The following is a 17932-nucleotide window of genomic DNA, read 5'->3' as shown; positions in this document are numbered from 1 at the left end:
AAGGAGTTTAACACAACTAGTTGGCTATTCCAGTTTAAATTTGTGGTAAAAACCTTGGTTATCGCAGTACTTGCAGATTTTGAAAAAGGGAACAGTTCTGCATCATCATTCTTCTCAGGCAAACAGAGCAGCCTGTGTTTAAACTACCCAGGTGTTCTTTATTACATCCCCTCAAGGATTTGCTTCCTGAGGTATTGCAGTTTTTTGCAAAAATACATTTTCTGCTTTTAGTAGCACCATTTACACAGTAAACAAGTTCCCGACAGGGTCTGAATGATGAGGCTCCGACATCTCTTTAGAAACCAAATGATTTTCACTGGCACCTTAGAGTTCTACCACAAGGTAAATCAGAACAGCCAGGTTTGACTGAATCACACTTAAATCAGACTAACAATAGTACCACATCAAGTGTGCACAAGGACTGTTTTTTTCTGAAGTTGCAGTCAGTTATCACTCCTTATACATAGACAACCATGATGGAAATGAAAAAAGGCTCCGACATCAATCTGTGATGTTACATTGTTCCTCTAACAATAATTGCACACTGTGTACTACAAAGTTATAATGCTTCAAGTATTGTACATGCTGATTTAAATTTGAACCACAGTAAAAGTACACTTTCTTTCCGAAAAAGTACATTTAAATAAAAAAAAAATAAAAAAACTAAAGTAAGTCTTTGGGTTGAAAGTAACAGAACAAATGTACAGAAAAAAGAGCAGTCCTGGATCATTTACAGTAGGAAAAATTAAATTGTAAATGAAGCTTAAAAAAAATAAAAAAATTAGAATATTTGTGAGGCCTATTTATTTAAACAAACAAAAAAATGGTATATATCATAAATGAGCAGAATCTGTTATCAAACAAAATGTAGTATCAAGATTGATTGTGTATCTTTGTTGTGGGTACAAACTTATATTAATAATGACTTTACATAGTTCGGGGAAGACAGAAACCTAATGTAAAAATACATTTAACAAGCTGAAGTACAAAACACTTATTTGTGCTGGAGCTTCATTGTATCTTCTGTCTTCAGGTTTTTTTTTTTTTTGGGGGGGGGGGGGGAGAAAAAGGTTCAACTGTCCCAGCTCTTTAAAACATGATTTCATTGAACTACATAAAAGTCTATGCAGAGCAACAACTATGCAACCACACCCTAATGCAGTGAAGAATAATGGAATGAACGATGAGGGCCAAATCATAAAATGAATCAATATCTCCACAAATTAAGAACTTTACAACATTCCTTGTACATGCAAGAGTACATTTTAAACAGCCTCCCAATCTCAAGACCAATGACACAAAACTTCAGTCTGGCTCTTTCCCGTGTTGCTTTTCTGATACATGAACTTACCTGGGAGTTCAACTTCAGTTGCCATTTAATGGTTGCTAATTAATCTGCACAAGCCGATAAGTTAAAGTTGCACCAATATTATTTAATGAAAGCTAGTACAAATATAGAACACTGGCTTTAGTGTTCCCTTTATGGCCTGGCAATGTTTGCTTAAAAAAAAAAAAAAAAACACACAACAACATTGTATGATAATAATGAACAGAAAAAAACAACACTATCCACAAACACAACCAGGACTCCAATGTAACTTTTTATTCACCCTCCCCTTGATTATTATTATTATTTTTTTAATATTACCTTTCATATTAATCATTTCTTCAGGTCAAATAATTTATATCTTGCAGCTTTTACTGAGATATATAAAAGTGTTTTTTGTTCTTAAATGACTTATTAAAGTCATACTAATAAACTATTGTACTGGTGTCTACAGCTTTCTAACATCAAGAATTGTCTCGCGCTTTCTAGTTCATAATTCACAAATGAAGCTTTAAAAAGGAACTACCGAGAACCTATGAAAAAGTGTTAATAGGCTCACAGCAGTAAAATCCTTAAGTCTTTTTTTTTTTTGCTACTGAGTGCTTGTAAAAAAAATAAATAAAAAAATAAAAAAAATAATAATGTGGTAGTGTTATTCCCTAAACGATCACCGATATCTGAAACTTAATAAATAGACCAATAATGTAATAAGGCAGTGTTAAACATGCATTCATCACAAAAAGCAAAATATCACACAGACATATGATAACCATATACACATTCATTAAGAGCAAGATTTTTTTGTCAGTTCCTTTTTTTTTTTTTTTCAAGGCTTTCCAGGTGAACACTTCCACAACAGCTCCCGGGCAGAAATACATTATTCTGGTTTGTTTCTTTTTTCTCCCTCACTCTTCTTCGCTTGGTTCAAGATATACAACTGGCTTAAAAAAACAAAGCAGTAGGGAGCTGTATTCTTGGGGCCCGCTGCACGGATTGGTTGCATCACTGCAATATTTCAAGTAAAAAAGTTTTTTTGTGTGTGTGTGTGTGTGTGTGTGTGTGTGTGTGTGTGTGTTTCTCATTTCTATGATGCAGGCAGCCGCTGTATTCTCAGGAAGTTCCAGAAGTCTCAAGGTAACTCTGTAATTTTCGTACTGTGGTTTTGTCCAGTGAGCAAAGGTCAAAGTCAAAGGTGGTGTTGGTAATGTGAAAGTGTCCTGTTTCTTCTATGAGGTTAACAATCTGAAAGAAAAGTGGGAAGAAACAAATTAAATAAAATTGGAAGAGATATTCAAAATTGCAGTGTGCCTTCACTTAAAGCAATGATCAACCAACAAAGTGGTCTACATCTGCTGGTTACTACAAAATGAGGTTCCTTTATGTATGTGTGTATGTGTGTGTGTGTGTGTGTGTATAAGGGGGGGGGGGGGGGGGGGATTGTCGTCCCCGATAGTTTTACTGTTCAGTAATATTTGGAAATTTTAGATGTACTCGAGTCAAAAGACCATTTGCTATATATTAAAAGATAGCATGAAAAATGAACACTGATCATTGGGCTACTTGGCACATATTTCTCCACAAGCTAACACACATAGCATACAGAGTGCAGAGGCTAATCAGTACAGACATGATATCAAAACACATGAACAGTGACCTCTCCATTAGGGAAATACTTGGCTGGTTGTGATGGAAAGATTTCCTACATCGCCACAGGGTTTGGCTTTTCAATTGAGATGTTAGAAATGAAGAACACTGGAAATGTTTATTTTTTTATGGTTTAATAAGTAATGAGAAAATCAAATTGTAAATTGGGGTTGAATGAGTGCCTTTGGATACTCGGCCCAGCTGCAGTTTTGAAATTAATATCCTTGGACAGGGTAGGTACCTGTCTGGAGGGCAGGAGCTACCAGTTAGGAATTAGGAAATAAATAGACAAAGACCAGACTGAACATTTCAGAGGCTTCCCTACCCCTCCCCTATTGTTAGCTCTTTGATGTAAATATGTTGACTTGAAATACAATATAACACCAATGGTATGAACACACAAAATAAATAAGCGAGGAGAGCAGTGTTAAACTGTTAATTCACATGCCAGATCTTATTGTCATTTACAATATCCAGAAGCCCTGTTTTGACTTTTAAGTAGTGAGTTTGATTGACACATCAGTGTGTATGTATGTCGCTTGTAACTTTGAGGTTCTAGTATAGTTTCAACTCAGAATTTGAGATAAAAAGGGAGCGCATTTACAATTAAGTTATGACGGTTACTCAACATTACTAAACAAGACCTAGGTAGTCCACATTGATGACCCATTTTCTTCTTACACTACAAAGCAGATCTCCATGTGGAAAACATTTTATATTTAAAATTTCTTGGATAAATGCCAAAAACTGAGAATGCCAAAGGGATATTATGACATTCAAAATACACATCAGATGCTTTGATTAAAAAAAAAGGAATGGTTAAATGCAATACAATATTAGCTTTTAAATGTAAGTTTTTAGCATGTATATGCTTTATGGATGAACACAGATACATTGGTCTCTGGTTTGTTTCGCCACTAACGTATGTATTATTTGTGCAGGAGACAAATACCACCCAATTTTCTTTGCACATTTAATATGGAAAAGGCTTTACTTGTGGCAAACAATCTGAAAAACAAAGGTCAATGACAAGCTAATTTTCCAATTTGTGGTCTCCTTATTTCATTGTTTTCATCTTCCACGGCCTATAGAACTAAATGCATGTGGAACTCTTTAGAATAGTATGTGGGATATATATGTATTTATTTATTTTATTAACATCCCAGTAGGCAACTCATGTCTCCATTCAAAACATTTTTAAAAGATCTAAAAAATAAAACAAAACACAAAAATGCAAAGTGTCACATAGTAAGACGTTGCAGAAAACACCACCAGAGCTTCAAACGCAAACGTTGACCGGGTAAAAATGATGCATTGCGGTTCGCAGAAAAGGATTTGACATTGCATTAAGTACATACTAGGGTTGGAATGATAATAATATCATCAATAATCATGATCATTTTTTTGCAGCGATAATTTTATCACGTTGAAAATTTATTATCGATAATCATAATTATTATCCGTGACCCAATGAAGCAGGAAGCGGCTCTGAATTGAGCAGTAAGTGGCACTGAATTGTCTGTGTGAGGCGTAAAACATGATCTGTGTGAGCACTGCGTACATTAGAAAGATAACTATTGATTTTAAACAATATGCATTTAACTTTACGTCATGGTTTCATTTGATAAGTTATACACTGGCAAAGCACAACTGGTTTAACACAAATATTGTTATTTTATAAAATAAAAAACCGCTAGCTCACTGTCAAATTACTGTAGAAAATTAAACATTTTGACACAGGATTTTAATTTTTTTTTTTTTTTTACATAAATTGAATGTAGTAGCAAAAAGAAAACAAAAAAAAACGCAACCATATGGCACTCATGTAATATAGCCTAAACAACTGTGTTGTCTGTTGCTTCTTTGTTTCAAACTACAGTAAAGACATGAGTACTATACTGCGGCCTGTGCACCACACTGGGACATTTGGTGGCACTTTCTTTTATGAAAGTAAACGTTCTCTAATTAACAACTGTTTCAATAAGCAAAAAAAAAACAAAACACAAACATTATTTTATAGGAAAACTACATAATTTATTAAGATACAAATTACAATAGGTGTATTTTTATACTCACGTTTGTTCTGGGCACCCACCCGAAATTTAAAAACTCGGCGCATATTCCGTCGAGTTCTTCTAAAATCTGTGTCTTAGACTGGCGGTTGTCATGCTCAAGTATAAATTTGATAAATACATAGAATTAAAAATATTGTATTTATTCGGCAGATAATCATGATTATCGTGATAAATTTACAGATGATAACCGACAGCTGAAAATGTACCTATCGTCTAACCCTAGTAAATACCACTAAATTCATACACGTAGCACACAATTCTGTAATTGAGAATGGAACACACATTAACAACATGTATTTAAACAAAGGTAAGGCATATTTTTTTAATTAGTTGTTTTACATTTTCTTTTTCCAACCTATGTAGGCAGCTGGAATAAAAAAACAAACAAAAAAAACACCTTTTTGCATGCTTTTTAAAATAAAAAAAGTTATATTGTATTTCTCAATACAAACCACATTACTATATTTGCAAACAATGTAGTTTTAGTATCAAACATACAATAAAATAGAATAGTTTTCGCTTCATTGGGAGCTTCAAGTCCTTTATGATTGTAGTGTAAACGAGAACAAAAAATAAAAAAATCCCAGGGTTCATAATAAAAACATGCCGCCTCCTGGGGGAGACCGAGTCAATTTTGACATGGCAAGTTGAATAGCTGCCAGATCAACCTTTATTGAAGAGGAGGATTCCCCTCATCAAACAGGTCCTGCAAAAATTGCAGTATAACTGCCATGGGACAGGTCATGGGGTCGAACTCCCGAGGTAGGCACCACGTCTGAAGGACGCCCCACTTGTACCCGTACTGGGAACGCATGGATGCTGCTCTGGCATTTTAACAGGGTGTCAATAACCCTATTGACAGACCTCAAATGCAGCCGTTCAGGGGCCAGACCCAGAGCTGCAGGCTCAATGGGTCGGGATGCCATAAGGTCCCCCGCGCCTGACTGAGCAGGTTGCGGCGCTAGGGCAGTCTCTGCAGTTAGTTAGTGCCTCTTTGGCATGCTCTGGCCCCAGGCAGAAAAGGATCTGCCGTGCGTGTCCTCAACAGGCAGACTGGCCTTGCATGTCTTGTAGGGATAAACCCAAGTATGATGCAAGCAGCAATGCAGTGTACAGTAAGCAATGGGTACTGCCTCAGTCTGCTTAAAGGACAACAACGGGGCTGGTGAAGACCCGAACAAGACAGGCTTGGCACCGGACCGGGGATGTAAGCACAGGTTGGTAGCAGGTCAGAACCGGGACGGTAGCTGGTCAATACCGGGTCGGTTTGGTACAGGTGACACAGCGGGAGCATGGCGAGTGGTGAGAAGGCATATAACAGTTGCCTCGGCCACTGGTGTGCCGAGGCATCTATCGCCAGATTGTCCCCGGCTCCTATTATGGAGAACCAGCGGGGACAGTGGGTTAATTTCTGGGAGGCAAAGAGATCTGTCTCTGCTCTCCTAAACCTCTTCCAAATGAGGTTCATGACCTTGGGGTGAATCCTCCACTCTGAGGCGCTGGGGACACTCCTTGAGAGGAGGTCCGGCACCCATTTTTTCACCCCGGGCAGGTGTACTACCTGCAGTGAGAGGAGGTTCTCGTGTGCCCAGAGCAAAAGCTTGCTGGCAAACAAGATGGAGACTGTGTGACCGGAGCCAATTCCCAGGCTGGACGCGTCCGTGGCGACGACCTCCCTTCCCGAGGCGTAGATGGACCGACTGTTCCCACCAAGAGAGTGCCTTTAGCTAACCTGGGACAAATATAGTTGTATCTGACATTATTTGTAAACACCAACTATTTCAAAAATAGTTGAAATATTTAAATATATATGCTTGAATAAATCAATTTTCTTTTAAAATATTCAAATATTAATTGCACAAAGTCAATATTATTTGAAAATATGAATTTGTTTTGCAGAAAACTAAATATTTGAAAATATTGAAATATATGCAAGTTATTTAAAAAAATATATATATATATATATATATATAAAATCTTCAACTATTCCCAAATAGTTAATGAATAATCAAAAACTAAAACCTAATTATTATCCTAAATGTACAATTATGTACCAAGTCTTGCAATTACCACATGGCGGTTGAGGAGGATTTCTAACGAGGAAAATGCTAAACATGTTCAACTCAATAACTTCAAAACCAGTAGATATTTAATTGTTTTCAAATATTTACCCACTGAAATAAAATATTCAAATATTTCTATTAATTGATCAAATCAAATCTACTTGAAATAGAGCAGTTTCCAAAAGATAATTGAGTGGTTAACAAGGACAAGGCTTAACCTGCTTAGCATGCAGGATAATAATTAGGCTGTTGTATGTTACAGTTACATACCGTGCCTATAGAAAGTCTACACCCCCTTGAACTTTTTTCACATTTTGTTGCGTCAGTGCCTCAGAGTTTCATGCATTTAAATGAGGATTTTTTTTCCACTTATCTACACATCACACTCCACACTGTTAAGAGGAAAAAAGTTTTTATTGAGAAAAAAAATATTTAAAAATACAAAACTGAAAGATCATAAATGGATAAGTCTCCACCCCCCTGAGTTAATACTCGGTGGAAGCACCTTTGGCAGTAATTACAGCTGTGAGTCTGTTGGGATAGCTCTCTACCAACTTTGCACACCTCGATTTGGCAATATTTGACCATTCTTCTTCACAAAACTGTTCAAGCTCTGTCAAGTTCATCGGGGAGCGTTGATGGAGAGCAATCTTCAAGTCATGCCACAAATTTTCAATTGGATTTAGGTCGGGGCTCTGACTGGGCCACTCAAGTACATTTACCTTTTTGTTCCTTAGCCACTCCAGTGTAGCTTTGGCTGTGTGCTTTGGGTCGTTGTCATGCTGAAAGGTGAACTTCCGTCCCAGTTTCAGCTTTCTTGTAGAGGGCAGCAGATTTTCCTCAAGGACTTCTCTGTACTTTGCTCCATTAATTTCCCTTCTATCCTGCCCATGAAAAACATCGCCATAACATGATGCTGCCACCACCATGCTTCACAGTAGGGATGGTGTTCTTTGGGTGATGCGCTGTTTGGGTTTGCGTCAAACATAACGCTTTGCATTTAGGCCAAAAGGTTCCATTTTAGTTTCGTCAGACCACAAAACTTTTTGCCACTTGGTTACAGAATCTCATGACTGTTTTTTTACATACTTCAAAACGGGATTCAAGGTGGGCTTTCTTGAGTAATGGCTTCCTTCTTGCCACCCTACCATACAGGCCAGATTTGTGGAGTGCTTGAGATATTGTGGTCACATGCACACTTTGACCAGTCTTGGCCATAAAAGCCTGTAGCTCTTGCAAAGTTGCCATTGGCCTCTTGGTAGCCTTTCTGATCAGTCTCCTTCTTGCTCAGTCATCCAGTTTGGAGGGACGGCCTGATCTAGGCAGGGTCTTGGTGGTGCCATACACCTTCCACTTCTTAATAATCGTCTTGACCGTGCTCCAAGGGATATTCAAGGCCTTTGATATTTTTTTATACCCATTCCCAGATCTGTGCCTTTCAACAACTTTGTCCCAGAGTTCTTTTGAAAGCACCTTGGTGCTCATGGTTGAGTCTTTGCTTTGAAATGCACTACCCAGCAGAGGGAACCTACAGGAACTGCTGAATTGATCCTGAAATCATGTGAATCACTACAATTTAACACAGGTGGAGGCCACTTGGTGTGTGATTTTGAAGGTGATTGGTTACACCTGAGCTAACTTAGGATTGCTATTACAAGGGGGGTGGACACTTATCCAACCAAGCTATTTCAGTTTTTATTTTTAATTAATTTCTAGAATATTTTTTTCACTTGGAAGTTGTGGGGTAGGTAAACGAAGATAAACGAAATATATATATATATATATATATATATATATATATATATATATATATATAAATATATTAAAATGCATTTTAATTCCAGGCTATAAGGCAACAAAAGGTGAACATTTTGAAAGGGGGTGTAGACTTTCTATAGGCACTGTATTTATAAAGAGATTGAAGTATTTCAATGTATTTCAACTACTTTACTCATATTTAAATATTTTCAAATAATAATTGCTTTTCACAAACCATATTTAAATATTTTCAAATAGTTAGTTTCTGCAATCTGTATTTATTTAATTTTCAATTATTTACAATTTGTATTTAATTATTTTCATATAATAGTTACTTTCTGTGATATGTATTTAAATATTTTCAAATAGTTACTTTTCACAAACCATTTTTATCCCAGGTCTGGCCTTTAGACAATGATGAGACACTGTCAATAGGTGGTCGCGGTTCAACGCGGGCCGAAAGACCCTGCTGTTGAACCAGGCCTGCAGAGGGCGCATGCGTTAGGAGCAGCATCTCTTCTACCCTGTCTAACGTATGCCCTGGATTAAATCGGGGCTTCCAACCATGATGCTTTGTCCTCAATCATGCACGCGTTCCTGGGAAAGCCAAAGCTGACTACGTGCAGCTACCAGAGCAGCCAGGTTCATACCTACAGCCTGCCCGTTGAGCTTCGACACACTGAGCAGGTTTTTATTAACCAGGTGCAGCTCATCCAGTTGTTCTAGTGAGGGCCTGTGGTTCTCAGAGAGGGAACACAACAAATGCAACTGGTAAGCTACCAGGATGCTGATGTAGTTCTCTAGCCGGGCGGCGGAAGCACTAGCTGAATAGGCTCACTTGAGGATCACCTCTGGAGACACGACACTGTTTGTTAGGGCAGGCAGCGTCCATGGACAGGCGCACTAAATTAGGCGCCTGGACCCAGGCGTGGAAAATGGGCCCAGCCCAGCTTTTCCGCATCATGCATCCTACATAGGGCTGAGCAGGAGTAAGGGACGCAGACCGCTGCAGGATAGCCGTTTCTCAGAGGGCGCTTGGAAAAATGGGCACAAAACTCATGTTTACCCACTTTTTTATTTAACACTACACCACTGGGTCCATCGGTTTGCATTTACAGCAGGCAGCAATGTACAAGGATTTGCCCACCTGTACAAGCCACTGGCAAAACCACTCTGGTCAGTACCACACACGAGACTGAAATGTCCCGTAACAAAAAACGAGAAATAACTCCAGCCAGTTATGCAGCCTGGAGGGAGAGCACAAGTCAGCCAATTTACATTGCTGGATCCCTGGGAAGGAGCGACTAACCCGCAGGCTTCATGTGTATGAAATCTGCTCCACTTTTGTTAGGCTAAAGCTGTGTTCACACTGGGTCTTTAGAGGTTTTGGTCCATACTCGGTACAGTTCAGTACATTTGGTGTGAAGCGTGAAGAACAAAGTCTGCTTGGCAAACTAACCATACAGAGTCCACCTAAAGAGGTGATCTCGGTCCATTTGGCAAATTAACCAAGTGCGGTTCGCTTGCTAAACATCAATGTGAATAACTGCTGGACTTGGTCCTTTGACACATAGGAAACAAACTTTACAAGGTAACCTGACTAGGAAGTAAACATTTCAAAAGTAGTTTAGTTCACATTTTGAGGAAACAAGTAGAGCAAAAAAACTAAATGTATCAGGGAACTACAAAAAAATAAAATAAATCAAGGGTTATTCCTCTTCTTCGAATGCTCACACTCAATTTCCTGAACTCTCCTCCAGTATTCATCATTGCTTTCTTCCACATCAATATGTAAGAATCTAAAACATGCTATTAAAAACTGGAACAATACATCAATAGCTGCCATCTTTCAAGATACCAAGGTGCCTTTCAGAATATTGTAAACATCCGGTTCACAATCCATAACTAACCCAACTGAGGACACTTGCAAACTATGTTTTGAAAAACACAAACGAACTCGGTCTTGAAAAAAAAAAAAAAAAAATGGAAAAGACCCCAAAAAAATAAACTTTAGCTCACATCCAAACAACTTTGGTCCCTTCACTAGCAGAGAAGTGTGAACAGCAAGCAAATGTATACATTGTTTTAAATTTCAAACAAACCCAGTGGGAATGCACCCTAAAAAGCATGAAAAAACAAAACAAAAAAAAATACAAACATTTATAGTATTCATTGATACTATATGCATACAAGTTGTTTCCTACGCATTTTAATATTAACAGGTATGCCCACGACAGACAAAAAAAATATACAAACTGTGCCTGCATGAAACAAATTATGAAATTAACAAAAATAAATATATTGTACCTGCTAGAATAATCACATTGGGAGATGCAAATGACTTGAAAAGCATTTCTTTCTTTCTGTGGCTCTGCGTGTTGTTATTTTAAACACTGACACAATTGTATCCAAATTCATTGAATACTTGCATTAGTATTAAAAAAATTAGCAGTCCCCAGAAGCACTCGTGCCGACACCCCATGGTAACATTACCACTGCCCTCTAAACCTTCAGGGACAACGTCTTCGACTGCCTAATTTAGATAAATGTTTTTTAAATTCTTTTATCTTCCACCACCCCACACAAGTAGGTTGTTGCCGCTGTTTCAGAACGTTTGGTTGAAACGTGTCAAACCTGTGGGTAGTGAGATTAACTCTGATCGGTGTAGTCTTTCTGAAGATGTATTCCAATATTGCAGTGCTAGGCGGGACAGCCCGTGTATAAAATGATACGCCCCGTTTGCCATCTGAAATGTTGGGACATGTTGAAGCAGCAGAAAAAAAGAAACATGAAAGATCTATAAACAATAATAAAAATTCCTAATTTTCTGATCATATTCTGCTATCTTCTCATGCTATTTTGAAGTGTGTCCATTTTTTCAAAATGAAGTTATTTTACTGTGGTTGCTTTCAACTACTCACTGAATTCCCAAACCAAAATCCAACGGTTGGTTATTGAGCTTTTTATGCCTCATTGAGCTCCACAATATGTCTCTTCGGAAACATCCCACTTAATTTTAATGGGCTTGAAAAGACTGCAATTTGTAGTCTTAGGTGGAAACAAGTACAGTCAAAATGCAGAATATTGGTGTTTAAACATGCTACATGGTCAACCAGAAAACTGAAGCTGTGTTGAGGAAGATGTGTCTATTTAGTTTGGTTTTGGGGAGAATAATAAAGAAATATACACTTATCGCTTTACTGTAACAGTGAAACAGAATTCTTACTTGTTGTAGTATGTGTCTCTCTCTCAGGGTCATTAACCTTTTATGAAGTTCCACCAACTCATCGAGATAAGCCTGAAAAAAACAAAAAAAATGCACAACTGGTAAGATACTTTGTGTAAAACACTTTGTCCTGGGGTTTACTCAACAGAATTTCTGTAAAATAGTTTATTCAGTGGTTTACCTAAACGACCAGCTACAGCACATCACAGTGCAAAAGCAGAGTTTATAAAATGAAAGTGCCCTATACAGTAGAGCATCAATAAATAGTTTAAAAAAAAAAAAAAAAACGCATTTCAAAAAGAAAATGTATGCAAAAAAACATGACATTACACCAAACATACATGCATATACTTAATATCACATGGGATGCTTTACGATACAAGTCACGAGAGGTCAGGGAGTCTGACGCGTCACATGTGGGCTTTCTGATTTTTCTGCCCTTGAATGCAGTGAAAAATCAGCTTGTACCTTAAAGTACCCAGTATTAAATAATCTTAATCTAATGTAATTCACATACAAATCATCTGATTAGAAAGAAAATCCAGACGTTATATCACATCAGTATCAGCCTCAAGTCAAGTTAAGTGATTAAACACTTCAGTTGAGAGTCCCTGGACACAAACATTGTATTTCTTTAAACGTTCATGTGTACTTTAAAATGGTATAATGGTACAGTTAGTCAGAAAACAATTTTGTTAAGTACTTGTGTCATTTTTAACTTTCAAATGAAAAAATAGAACTCACAGTAAAATAAATTTTACAAAAAGTGTGACCAGCTTTAAATGAACAAAATGTAGCGTGTGCAGATAAATAAATGGGTTGACCTGCTATTTTATGTATTTGGGTCACATACAGAATAATACAGAAGATATAATTTTCACTAGGTGTTCCCCAATTGCAAGTATGCAACAATTATGGCACCTATATGGTTGATAGGTCAAGTTATAGCATCCATATTGCCATTTGCTCTTGTGAAACTCAAGGGCAGAAATACTTCAACTAAAATATGTCTGGTGAAATGATAACATGTGAACAAGCTGAGTTTTAAAAACACTTAAATAAACCATTACATTGCAAGCCCTTCTCTAAATACACCAAAACAAACTTAGTTTCAGTTTAGGATTTCTTCTGACACATTTTGGGTTATTACCTCAAGTGGTGCACAGCTGCAGGCTGAGATTTCTGACAGCTACATTGTCTACTCTACCATTGTTGGTATTTCCACTAAATGTCTGTGCTATTCTCACCTGCTTTTGTTTGGTCCTGTCTACTGCTGTGCATATGGAGTTGCCAATCCTCTGGTAATAACCCGAAATGTCCTGGAAGAAAATCCAAAGAATCAGTGAACAAAAATAAAGACCAGTTTTAATATATGGCAGAAAACAAATCATCCTGCTTAATTTGTCATTTCAAAAGTAATTTTGACCCAAAAATAAGTTTTTGATTTCACCAGAGAAAAAAAGCATGCAGAGTTCTGAATCAATTCAGACAGTTATTTCCCCATTGTTACAAAACAAAATGGCAATATATGGGACCTGTTCTTCAATTTTAATTTAAACTGTACACAATAAAAACTTTTAAAATGACAGCATTACACAATATGATTATTCTTCCCTATGTGATCGGTTTTATCAATTTAGTTTTACCGTTTGCCACATTGGTGCATTTTATGTGTTTAGTTTCTGGATCAAGTCAGAACAGACATTGGTTCTGCTGGGGATTACTTGTGGCTGACTGGGGGAGTAGATACCAGCACACAAAAAGTGTGATCTATCAAGTGCGATTTGCTCCCATGTTTTATTACATGACAATAAAAACTACAGAAAGTCAATGTATAAAAATCCACCAACAATCAATTATTTGAAAGTATAATAAATAGAGTTTTTTTATATTGTTATTATTATTTTTAAATGTCATGGTAATATTACAAAATGAGAAACAACTTTTGCCGAGTGTTTTGGTTCTAGTTTTTTTGTATTTGGCTGGTGTTTTGCTCCTTTCAAAAATTCATCAACGCTCAACTGTATTTGCACAAATTATTTTAAAAGAATTATATATAAGATACACTTCAAGCTGTTTGGCTTAGTATTGAAAATACAATTTAAAAAAGGCATAAACAATAACTAAATAGATATTTCAATAAACTGAATCTTTTAAAAAAAGATACTTACCGTATCACAATCCATATTCTTTATTGTTTTTTCAGGTTTTGTTTGTTTTATTGGACTTTTCACTTCTATAATCTATAAAAACAAAAGTTTAAAATTTATTGAGTTACCAACTTAAAAACTGATCAAAAATGCAATTAGCAGTATTCTGTTAAAAAGAGCTTCTCACACTGGCAGCAAATTACTTACATTTAAAAGTTACTGTTAGTCAATTAAATTTGGATTAAAAATGAAAGCTGCTGAACAAATCACAACAATTATTTAATGTCTCTAAAATATCAATTCAAAATCCAATTCCTGGAATTGGAATTGAAAAACAGGAATTGACCCCAAACCTGCTTTTAATATATTTTAAAACTGAGCCCACTAGACAAAATGTTTCGGCTAGTGTCTTGTACTAGCGTTGTCTTCAGCACAGGAACAAGGGGACCAGTGGTGATTTCTTGTGCTAATAAAAGATAATGGATTTTAAGCCTTGGTTAAATGTCAATTTATCATTAAACTGGATATGATGATAAATTGACATGAAATGGTTGGCAAAACTGATCACTGCAGTATGCGTATTGCATATGTATTACGATTATAAAATATCCATGCTAATCAACTGTACTGTGAATGGAAGATGATTTATGAAAATATACTGATGCACAAAAGAAAACGCAACACTCAGGTCTAATGGATTTAAATCAACTATTTTCAACATAGATATCAAACAAAATCACAGAAAATGTGAACAAAAATACAGATCAAAGAATCATGATACGTTTTCAGTATGAAACGTGACACACTGTCAAAATGAAAACATTACAAAGTTAGTATCAGGCATGACCTCCCTGAGCATTAACACAATCCTGGCAGCGTTGACACATAGACCTGATCAGAACTGGATAGACTGCCATGGGATGTTCCGCTATTCTCCCTGTGCAGCTGCAGCCAGCTGGCGAAGGTTGACTGGTCGTGGTTGTCTCCTGTGGATGGCACTGGCGATTTGGTCCCACAGATGTTCTATTGGACTCTTTCAGGAGAAAAACTGGCCATGACAAGACCTTGACATTGTTGTCTTGAAGTCATGCAATTGTAACCCTATCACTGTGTGGTCTTACATTGTCCTGCTGGAAAATCGACACTCCAGATTGGCTTGCAGGAACAAAAAAAAACTGTTGCCTCAAGGACTTCATCAGTGTATCGCTGAGCAGTAAGGTTGCCCTCAATCTGCACCTTCTTGTGTTAATTAAAATAATTTCTTTCTTTTCAAAAGGCTATTTATTCAGACTCTTAATAAACTCATTTGGGCAATTTTAACTCAAATACCAAACACTGAGCACCTGGCGTTTTTATGAAATCGCATGACTGAGCTCAGTATTTTGTTATCCCTAGCAACACTACTCAAAACAAACAAACCTATCTGCTCACCATTTAAAATGTAAATAACATCATGTATGTGCCCAATGAGCTATTGATGTAAAACTTAGACTGTTGTGTTTTCATTGTGCATCAGTATATATTAACCAGGAAAATTTGATTTGAGATGTGACATCTCAATTACAAGTTTGGCCAGCACAACAGACAATACACCAATTCATGCAACACAGGGAGCTATACACGTATGTACACAATGTCACCACATAGCACAAGAAGTAGGAAATGTTGCCAAGTATTTCTACTAGCATTTTAAATTAGATAATGATCCATAAAAAAACAAGCAAAAATGCAGGGATATAATTTAATGGAAATATTCTCTGCCACTATACATGCTGACAAGTAGTGCAGTATATGACCAAACAAACTAAAAGGAGGGGGCATAAAGTCAATTGGATGAGATACAATAGTTGTATAATGAACATTTGACATGGTTAGTATATACACAGACACATACATACATGTAATTATATAGTCCAACTCATTTTGTTTTACACATAGATTGTTTAACAAAATTAGTAAACACACAATCTTAAATTTAGTACATAATTTGCTAAACGGTTTACCATTAATTGCTTTAAATACAGAGTTATCTTGCTACTATACACAACAAGCTGTCCCACAGATGGGAAATAAAGATTTTATGGTTTACTATAGTAGTCAATGATCATTGTGGACATACAGCAGTTACATTACATCAAATAAATACTGTCAGAAAAATATTAAGGATGGGCCAAAGGGGCCCTCCCAATCTGTCCACATCCTTTGCTTTTCTCCCACATGCCATTACCTGTAAGACACCTGGTAGTTCATGGTGTTGAGAAAGTTATCACAGTAGGTGCTTCAAAACATGAAAGCGAGGTTTCCTCCCTTATAGTAATATACAAGTAGTTCTGTTTCCTACCTGGTTCTTGCTAGTTTTTAGTAAGGGTGGTGGTTCACGGTGTGCTGGTGGTGAAGAAGCAGCACTATTGTCACTATCACTGCCATCACTTAAGCTCACCCTGTAGAAATGGAATGTACTGAAGATCAGAATGGGATGGATTGCACTGAGCATCCACTTTCATTCTTACATTTATTAGTTAGGCTTTCACGTTGATTAGTTGTACAAAAAACATTTAACCAGCAATACTGAAATGAGATGCCACATCTCATTTATTTAATTTTTTTTCCTGTAAGTGCGTACAGTTTTGTAGCGGGGTTGTCTACACAAAGAGGTAAAACAATTTAACCCTAAATATTCCAACAGAAGGTAATGTACACTAACCAGGGGTGTGCATAAAGCTGGAACCTTGTTGAATTTGTATTTGGGATTCAAACCTAAATTGTTATTATTCATTGTTATACAAGCCCCAAAGCAATTTGTACATATTAGAATCCATGCACACCCCCAGCTATAACAATAGGGCATCTCAGACACCAGACTAACCTGAAACACAGGGGGGTGCGGGCAATTCCTGAATGAGGCTTCATTAAAATTAAAATGGTTAACGCTGAGTTCCATGCAAATCATTAATAAACGCCAGTAAAGGATGTCTACCCTATACTATATGAAAACCCAAATAATCCAGTATTTTTTGTTATAGTACAACTTAAACTATGGATATGATCCTGAGTGTGGCTGTGCTCTTTCATGAGTTATTTATACAAAGGATTTAAACTGACACAACCTATATATTCCCCATTATTTACGTACTATAACATAATTGTCTAACATAATAACTCTATGAATTATTGTCAGTTAAACAACTTGATGCTGAATAAAAAAAAGTGATGCCATGACGGAGGGAAAACAGGAGTGCAACGACTACAAACACCAATCGCATTACAATTTTTTTTTTACATTCATAAAACATACAAAAAGAAAGATATTAATATGATGTGTACGTTTTTTTATTAAATCATTTGATTGGAACTCAAACCTTTAAAATGGTCTGTCACCCATTTTCAGTCTCTTCAACTGATTTAGTGTTTCTGTCAACAGCACAGGGGCGAGACTGACCTGCGATTTCTGTGTGTCATGTGCATGTGTACAGGCCGCTCTACGTCTGAATCGTTGTCATTGTCATCCTCCTCCTCCTCCTCCTCCTCCTCCTCCGAATCCTCTTCATTGTCATCAGAATGCAGGTCCTGCATTATTGACCTTAAAGGGCCTAAAACTACAATCAAAGCAAAAGGAAAGGTTTTCATTCACAGTTGTATGTTTGTTTATCAAGACACCTGCTCTTGTAACAAAGTCTCAAAAGCCAGAC

General features: G+C 36.8%; 1 protein-coding gene across 2 annotated transcripts in view; it reads right to left on the bottom strand.

Annotated features, from left to right (window-relative positions):
- Nucleotides 1-2367: 2367 nt before the first annotated feature.
- Nucleotides 2368-17932, bottom strand: part of mllt3 (MLLT3 super elongation complex subunit) — a 98745-nt gene continuing 83180 nt past the window's right edge. Inside the window, exons 10-15 of one of the 2 annotated variants that reach the window (XM_034014914.3) lie at nt 17683-17839; nt 16585-16684; nt 14265-14336; nt 13341-13412; nt 12094-12165; nt 2368-2569 (exon numbers count right to left, since the gene is read on the bottom strand). In XM_034014914.3, the coding sequence (XP_033870805.2) occupies nt 2438-2569; nt 12094-12165; nt 13341-13412; nt 14265-14336; nt 16585-16684; nt 17683-17839 (605 nt within the window). In that variant the 3' untranslated portion in view covers nt 2368-2437. The remainder of the gene's footprint in view (nt 2570-12093; nt 12166-13340; nt 13413-14264; nt 14337-16584; nt 16685-17682; nt 17840-17932) is intronic. The other variant, XM_059001721.1, reaches the window with a different exon arrangement.

Source organism: Acipenser ruthenus, chromosome 2 (assembly GCF_902713425.1).
Source record: "Acipenser ruthenus chromosome 2, fAciRut3.2 maternal haplotype, whole genome shotgun sequence".
NCBI lineage: Eukaryota > Metazoa > Chordata > Actinopteri > Acipenseriformes > Acipenseridae > Acipenser > Acipenser ruthenus.
This window is presented reverse-complemented; position numbering and strand designations above follow the sequence as displayed.